This window comes from Nicotiana attenuata, chromosome 5 (assembly GCF_001879085.1).
Source record: "Nicotiana attenuata strain UT chromosome 5, NIATTr2, whole genome shotgun sequence".
Lineage (NCBI taxonomy): Eukaryota > Viridiplantae > Streptophyta > Magnoliopsida > Solanales > Solanaceae > Nicotiana > Nicotiana attenuata.
In genome coordinates this window covers 9442995-9451338 of record NC_031993.1, presented here as the reverse complement: position 1 = coordinate 9451338, position 8344 = coordinate 9442995, and the positions used below count along the sequence as shown (strand labels likewise).

General features: G+C 41.6%; 1 protein-coding gene across 1 annotated transcript; it reads left to right on the top strand.

The window, feature by feature from the left end:
- LOC109225946 (50S ribosomal protein L2-A, chloroplastic-like) lies at positions 4485-7355 on the top strand. Its single transcript, XM_019390754.1, has 3 exons — positions 4485-4584; positions 5401-5501; positions 7038-7355. The coding sequence occupies exons 1-3, from the start codon at positions 4485-4487 to the stop codon at positions 7353-7355; spliced, it is 519 nt and encodes a 172-aa protein (XP_019246299.1).

The following is an 8344-nucleotide window of genomic DNA, read 5'->3' as shown; positions in this document are numbered from 1 at the left end:
CCCTCACGTTTCACAGATCTTTCTTAGATAACACAACCATCAAATGAAGTTTGTCAAAAAAGAAAGAGATCAATACTTTTCTTGATGTGAGTGACTTAAGTGACCCTTTTCCAAATATTCAACCGACATCAACTTTATTAAGGCTAGTATTTCTGTATTTGAAGTGAGAATTAGAAGTTGTAGGATGAACTGAGGAGTCAATTAATGGACTAGACACACATGATGGAGGAGGGGAGGAGATGGGAGACGGATCCATCAAGTCACTTCTTGTTTCTTCTATTTTTTGAAGACTTAACCCAAACAAGACTACCAAGATATCCAGATGTGCTTTTGGTGGTGTCGGTGAATAACATGAATTACTATGTCTATATCGTGCGGCGCCTCTGATTTCTAGCTGTGTGCTAGGGTTTTTCCATTCTTTTCATTTGTTCTAATGAGTTACAAGGATATTCGGTGAAGAGAAAGAGAGAGAGAAAGGCGAAAGAGTTGAGGGTTTTTGCTCGACGGCGGATTCGCTGGAAATTAAGGTTTGTTCTTGAACAAAGACGGCGGAGTTTGGGGCTGAGCAACTTGATTTTCTGTTAATATATTTCAATGTATTTTCAACGTATCACGCTGTATTTTCATGTATTTCATTGTATTCATTGTCTTTTTTTCATTGTAATTCAATGTATCTCGTTGTATTCCATGTATTTCATTGTATTCACTATCTTTTTTCATTGTATTTCAATATATCACGCTGTATTCTATGTATTTTATTGTATTCACTGTCTCGCTATATGCCATGAATGTATTCGTATGTTTTTTTTAATTAATATAATTTATGTATTCAGATGTATTATATAATTTTTCTAAAGATTGCTATGTTTTTGGGGTATTTTTCTGTTGAGAATCTTTTTTATAACTGGAAATACAAACTTTGTATGTTATAATTGAGTTTGTTGAGTTATATTCGGAGTCTATTATATTAATTGATTCACTTTCCGTTTAAAAATAGTGTAATCCCCTGTTTCACGCCGTGAATACAGTCGAATACAATAATTTGTCCAGCTGTAATCCCATGTTTCACGCCATGAATACAGTCGAATACACTCGAATACAATAACTGATTAGCTGGACTTCCCTGATTCACGCCTACTTTTGCTACTGTATTCATGAATACAGAGCTTAAATACATCTAATACATCTTATAACAACAGAAAACGTATCTACAATCCGTAATATAGCAAATGGTATCTATAAATAGCTAATTACCACTAAAAGATAGTGCTTTATGAAAATTTCTCTTTGATGTTCAAGTAAGGAAAAGAAAGGCCCATTTGGTTTGTAATGTCATAAATGTTTGGAACAACAGTAATCTAATTGCTAATTGTTTATATCATATGATCGGAGTACTGTTGATTTATTGTCACAATTTAACTTGTATATACACGTTAGGGTTTGGGAATATGGAGTTTTCAGGCTTTAGTTCCTAGTACAAATGGGTATCTACTTTGCATTATTTATTGTATAGGGTAAAATATGCTATGCCAAGTGGTCGCATGAGAGAGTGACACGTGGAGCGAAAAACAGAGGATAGGTAGCACCGAAGGCAACAGTTCCGCTTGCCACCGGAAAGAATGATACTCATGAAGATGCAATAAACACCCTCCTCCCGGTAGCATTCAATGGATAATATTCCACAACATTTAGTGCACTGCCCGTTACAGAGAATTTGTCATTTATGCTCACCGTTACACCTTCTTCAATGGCCCTCATAATTGACATTAAATAAGGGCATGATCCTAGGACCTTGTACCCTAGGTGCAGCTATAAATAGTGAGCGCTGATATCATTGTAAGGACACGAATTTTTTGGCAAACTTATGCTATAATCGATCCAAAGCTCTATATATTTTTACATTCTTATTCCTTGATTTCATCGATGTTGTGTCCGGAAGCCTCGCTCCCGGAATCATTGTTTCTGCTATTTTATCTTCATTTCAAGGCTAAGTATCGAATATTTCTTCAATTGTTTTATTATTTCAGGATCGAGTTAATTCACTTGTCTAGATACCACATATACCGTACCATTTTACGGGTAAACAGTTTGGCGCCTGCCGTGGGGCCTAGGCAGCCGTGTAATTAAGTTGATCATTGCCTCTTTTACTAATGTATTTTGATTATTTGTCTTAGCAAAAAAAAGGCAGATAATGGTGTTAACAACGCGCACAATCCTGAGGCTTAAGAAGACCAGCCTCATCATGAGGATTCAGTCAGTGACACCCATAATGAGGGGAACGATGCTTCGCCGGTCCACGACATGCGGTACCCACGACATGTTCGGGAGGCGACTCCCGATGATGCTGAAGATGAGTGATGTGTGGCTATAATTCATGGTTTAGCACATTATATGACTTGCGTTTTATATGCTTTGATGTTAAATTACACTTTGTTTGAGCGCAATGGAGACTATTTTATGTGTAGGTGCATTGGAAATGAAAGTAGAGCTAAAGGGATGCTTAAACGTCGAATGTGCACTTGAGAACGCTAAATAGGAGAAGCCAGGCCAAACCTAGCTCGACCAGGCTTTAGCCTGGCGAGGCCAGCTTAAAGCCAGGCCCAACCAGGAGTTAGCTTGGCGACGCCAGCTTAAAGCCAGGCTGAGGCAGGCGTTAGCCTGGCGATGCCAGGCCTAAGGCCAGGTCCAATCCGACTTTTGAAGGGTTAAATCGTTTCCCGGCTTGACTAGGAGTTGACCTACACGTTTAGGGCTTGTCCCAAACATTAAAATAGACTCAAAAATGCCACTTTGAAGGACTTTTGCAACCGGAGGCAAGAATAGCTCATGGAACACTACTTGGGAGTTGGAATCATTGATTTCTACATCTCTTTATCCTTACTCTGTAATTTAATTATGCACATTACTTTGGATATTCTTACTATGAGTCTGAGTAGGTAAACTCATAATCTAGGGTTTTGATGGAACCTGTTGAAGGATGACTTTCTCATTACGTTAATATAGATTTGCCATAGTATTCTCTCTATTTATTCAACTATATGCTTGTTGTTGTTGATTGAAAAGCCCTCAATTAATTGTTCCTATTTAGTGTGCATTACTCGGGAGAGAGTGCATATTTAGGTAGTTGTTGAACATCATCACTCCTAACGTATATGAGGGATCAATACGAAGGGTTTAAAAGTGGGATTAGGGATAACGAAACCTTGGGTGCGATCTAAGTGAGCTGTACTTAAGGCTAGCTAGCGTAATTCGGGAGAATATGTCTGGTATATTGTTGTAATTACTCGGGAGAGAGTTACGACAGTCAGAGTGTTCATGATTGATAGAGAACACTTAGGCAAATTTATAGCAAACATAGCGGAAAGGATTCCGACAATAGGGGAAATCAGAACCTTAGATCATTCCCATTCTTGCTTACAAATCGTCGGTAGTTAGTTCTTAATTACTGCATTTTCATTTACGTAATATTAGTTAGTAAACATCCAACCTATTATTAAATATCTTCGAAGATTGAATACGTTGTGTAAGTCCATTAGCTGTGATTGATAGGCTAATTCCTTGTGGGATTCGGCTCCGGACTTGTTAACCGGAATATATTTGCAGCGACCGCTTTGTCCTTTTTATAAGGCATAGTTGGGCATGATCAAATTTTGGCGCCGTTGCCGGGGAATTAACGGTGTTATTTATTGCAGTTAAAAGAAGTGCTAAAATTCTTAGTGTAGTCAATTTTCTTCAACTTAAAATGAATACATTGAAATTCTAACGTTTGTAGTCTGGGGTGTTACATGTGCATGCCTAGAAACTCCTCAAGAACTGGTGAATTATTCGAAGCATTATCAGATCCTGAGAAAGTTTTCAAGGCATTGAATCGTGCAAACAAGAAAGGCAAACAACAACAGAACTCAACAGAACAAATCGAACCAGACATGGGAGACGAAGTAAACAACAAAAATAATGGGAATGACCCGAACAATCAGTGTGTGGTGCCGCTTGTGCCAGAAGCAACATTGCACGATTGGCACAACCCACCGCTAACAACTTAGCAACTGCAATTATAGTCCCTCAGATACAAGCAGAATCATTCCAAATCACAAATAACATGCTACATTTGTTGTAGAACAAGGGACTGTTCTCAGGGTCATACGTTGAAGATCATCATCAGCATCTGAAGAATTTTCTGTCGATCTGTGCCACGCAAAGGCAACAGAACGTGACAACGGAAGCAATACGACTGTTGCTGTTTCCATTCTCAGTGACGGGAGCAGCTCAGACTTGGCTTAATTCACTCCCCATAAACTCCATCACTACTTGGGAGGAATTAGTCAAGCAATTTGTGAACAAATTTCACCCCACCCAATAAGACTGCTCAACAAATTGATGAGATATTGAGCTTCAAACAGAAACCAACAGAGACATTACAAGAAACGTGGGAGAGGTTCAAGGGTCTGCTGGTTATATGTCCACATCATGGTATTTCGGAGCAAATGCTGGGGCAGAGGTTTTACATGGGTTTGGCAGACAGCTTGAAGGCCAATGTTGATGCTTCAGCGGGTGGAGCACTTTTGAGCAAAACATTCAGAGAAAGTAAGATCCTACTGGACAAGATGGCACAAAACTCAGGATCGACGACAAGAAACGCTCCAATCACTCCGGTAGTTCACTTAGTGGCTTTAGACCCCACTAACTCCATAGATGAAAATATAGCCACTCTAGTGACACAAATGAGCATCCTCACCAAAAAGGTTGATGAATCAGGCCAGAAGCAGCAGGTACACATAGTTGATGTAACTAATGGGGGCTTATGTACATCATGCATTAATCAACCATATATCTGCTCGTGGAGTGCGGAAGGTGATAACCAACAATATCAAGAGAACATGAATTATGTGGCCAACTACGGGGGACAGAGGCAAGGTGGTCAGAATTGGGGTCAGCAGAATCAACAATATAGACCAGCTCAGCAGCAGTACAACAACAACAATAATCTGGGGGCCATGCGACCACAGGGTCAAGTGGTGCCTTACCAAAGGCAACAGGGTTACAACCAGCAAAATCAGCAGCAGGCTTATCAACAACCTCAACAACAACAGACTGTGAGACACGAAGATGGGTTTGCTAAACTTGAGGGAATGATGCAACAAGTGATTGGGTCCACTGGAAAACTAACTGACTAGGTAGACTCACATGAATCAGCGATAAAGAATATTGAGATCCAATTAGGATAGGTTTCGATGGCCTTGGATAATCATCCCCACGGAACGTTACCTGCAGACACGCAAATAAATCCAAAAGAGCAGGGCCCGAAGCAGCTTATGGCAGTGAGTCTACGAAATGGTAGAGACCTAGATCTGGAGCAAGAAATTGCTCGTGAAAGCAGACCTACTGAGACACTGGTGCCAGTGCCCATTGAGATAGATGATTCAGCAGGGTTAACTGAGGTGACGGTACAGCATGCGCAAGAGAACGCCAACAAAGAAAAAGAGGTTCTGAAAGAGACTGAGGTTGCACCGGAACCGATAGTAGAAGCAGTGCCTGAACAAGAAAAACATCAAATCACAGGAAAGAAGCGACCTCTGATCGCTGCCTACTCCGCACCAATAAAAGGCAGCAAGAGAGGGTCGCAATAGCTTTTACCCGATATGAGGATCGGGATCGAATTCCTCAGAGAGCTAGAAATTGGAGCTGAGTATCTATCTAGACTAGAGTCGTGTAATTGTTCTAATTATCACTTCCAACATTTTTGGGTTTTTCAATTATAAACTACTATTATCAAACTACTAATTGAAACTAGATTGTGCTACGGAATAATAGCTAAAGTTGTATCTAATGGGAAGAAGGGCACTAGGGTCGTGACATCACCTAGGTGGCTAATTGACGGGTAGATGTTACTAAGGTTTGATTGACATAATTGGGGCTTATGCTATAACCGTTGCACAATTTTACCCACTCTCACACCTCTCGGTAGAGAGAGTGATTTTGCCCAATTGACTCTCTCAAGACCATTTGGGTAGGCAAATTAGATCAAGCAACTAGGGTTCAAGTAGGGTGATTACTCTCTCGAGGTTTAACCCATTAATTGGGACTATCATTTCTTATGAGTCCATCCCAATTCCTTGTTGGGTCAATTTTGGAGACTTAGACTCTCTTTCTCAAGAAGAGTCAAATCCACAAAGCATAAATCAGTGTTTTCAACCACCAATTCATAGATGAAAACATAAAATCAGCCCAAATAGCAAACACCCATAATCAATCTAACCCTAGATGGAAACACCCATCAATTACCCACACTAGGGTTGAGCCACAACCCTAGCTAATGGGTTTAGCTACTTATGCTTGAACAAGAAAATAGAGAAATAGATGAATTCCCAACCCGAGGTTAATGGGAATTCACTCATCTCTCTCAAGAAAAAAAATCACAAGTCCGGCTCTAGGTACCATATGCTTGCCCCTTATGTAAGTATCCACTAATGTAAGCTCCATTCAACTCAAGATCATATAGGTTTTTTTGTGGAGTCATTGTGAAGGCTTTTGGTTCAGGGTAGAAAATGTTTTGGTCTAAGTGGTTTCCATCTTCCCTTAGCTTTGCTTTAGGCCCAAGTGAAGCTTTGCTTGAGGTACCCTTAACTATAAACTACCAAAAACAAGAAAAACAAAAACGGACTCAAACGCTTAAGAAGATTGTCACGCCATCTATCATTGGGAAGAGCCATCCGGTTCACACAATACTCCACCTTTGGAAAGAATCGTGGCATTAAGAAAACCAAAGGCTTATTAAAAGCGTCAAAACAAAACAAAAAGCTACGAGCCTATATAAGAAGCTAAAAACGAAATTTTTTTTACGAAAAATAGAAAATAGAATGAATATGTACAAACGGGGAATGAATATACAACGGGGCTGATCATCGCCTTGGTAAGCTATTGCCTCACCAACTAGCTAATCAGACGCGAGCCCCTCCTCGGGCGGATTCCTCCTTTTGCTCCTCAGCCTACGGGGTATTAGCAGCCGTTTCCAGGTGTTGTTCCCCTCCCAAGGACAGGTTCTTACGCGTTACTCAGCGGGTGCTGTAGCGAAACTGATTGCAAAAGAGGGGAAATCGGCCATATTAAAATTACCTTCTGGGGAGGTCCGTTTGATATCCAAAAACTGCTCAGCAACAGTCGGACAAGTGGGGAATGTTGGGGTGAACCAGAAAAGTTTGGGTAAAGCCGGATCTAAGCGTTGGCTAGGTAAGCGTCCTGTAGTAAGAGGAGTAGTTATGAACCCTGTAGACCATCCCCATGGGGGTGGTGAAGGGAGAGCCCGGGGCTTTAGCCGTCTTTGGTTTCATTGCTTGTTGTTTTGTCTGGTTCAATAATACCGCTTGATGAATATATACAATAATGTAACTTTATATACAGACCAAAAGGAAGATAAAAAGTACGATGAAAGTAACTAAATGTAAAGTTATATACAGACCAAATGAAAAATCAAGAAAGCATAAAATAGTATCAATATTTACAGTCATCCAAAAATGAAGGGCGCACCCCCTCGAATAAAAACTGGCATTGTCCCCAATGCCAACTAGTCTAAACAAGCACCGAAAAGAGAGAAAAAGGATATAGATGACTCCCTAATCCGTATCCATCTGCATGGGATCATGAATGGTCCCCGGGTCCTCTGTATGCGCGGGAACCTCAGACTGGTTCCCGGTCTCCTGCTGCTCAGCTGCTGGGACTGGGGCCTGGACCTGGACAGGCTGAATATCAGGGGCATCTTGTGGCTGACTAGAGGAGGCCTCCGGTGGGTCTGCCAACTAGATGATCGCCTCATCTGCACTGGGGAGCTTCCTCTTCTTCCTAGGAAGCATCTGTGTCTGCTCCTGCTGTGGCTCTGTTGCCGGGATTGCTGCTGGAGCTGGATCCTCAAAAAGCAAGTCTAAGGGCAGCTGGTCTGCCTTCAGCTTGTCCACATCTGCTCTAAGCTCTTTCACAGACTCCTTGGAAGCCCGTGTTTTGTGCAGTTTCCTATGCTCCCTGGCAAGCTCCTTCAGAGCCTTGTCGTGTGAATCCACTGCCTTAGACAACGCATCCTGAGTACCGATGATCTTTTCCTGGTTCTCCAGGATCTTCTTCAATGTGTCCTTAATGGACTGTGGAATCTGTGCTGGCTGTGGTGCTGACTGAGCCGCGATGGTAGAAGACAGTGTAGACAACTTGGATGACACAGCTGACATCCAGTTGTTTAAGCTATGAAGTGTCTGGCTCAGCTAGTGGGCAGTGATAGGCCTCGGACCAGCTGAAGTAGAAGGACCAGCAGTGGTGGAAGGTCCTGGAGGCAACTCAACGGTGGTGGACGCAGGATCAG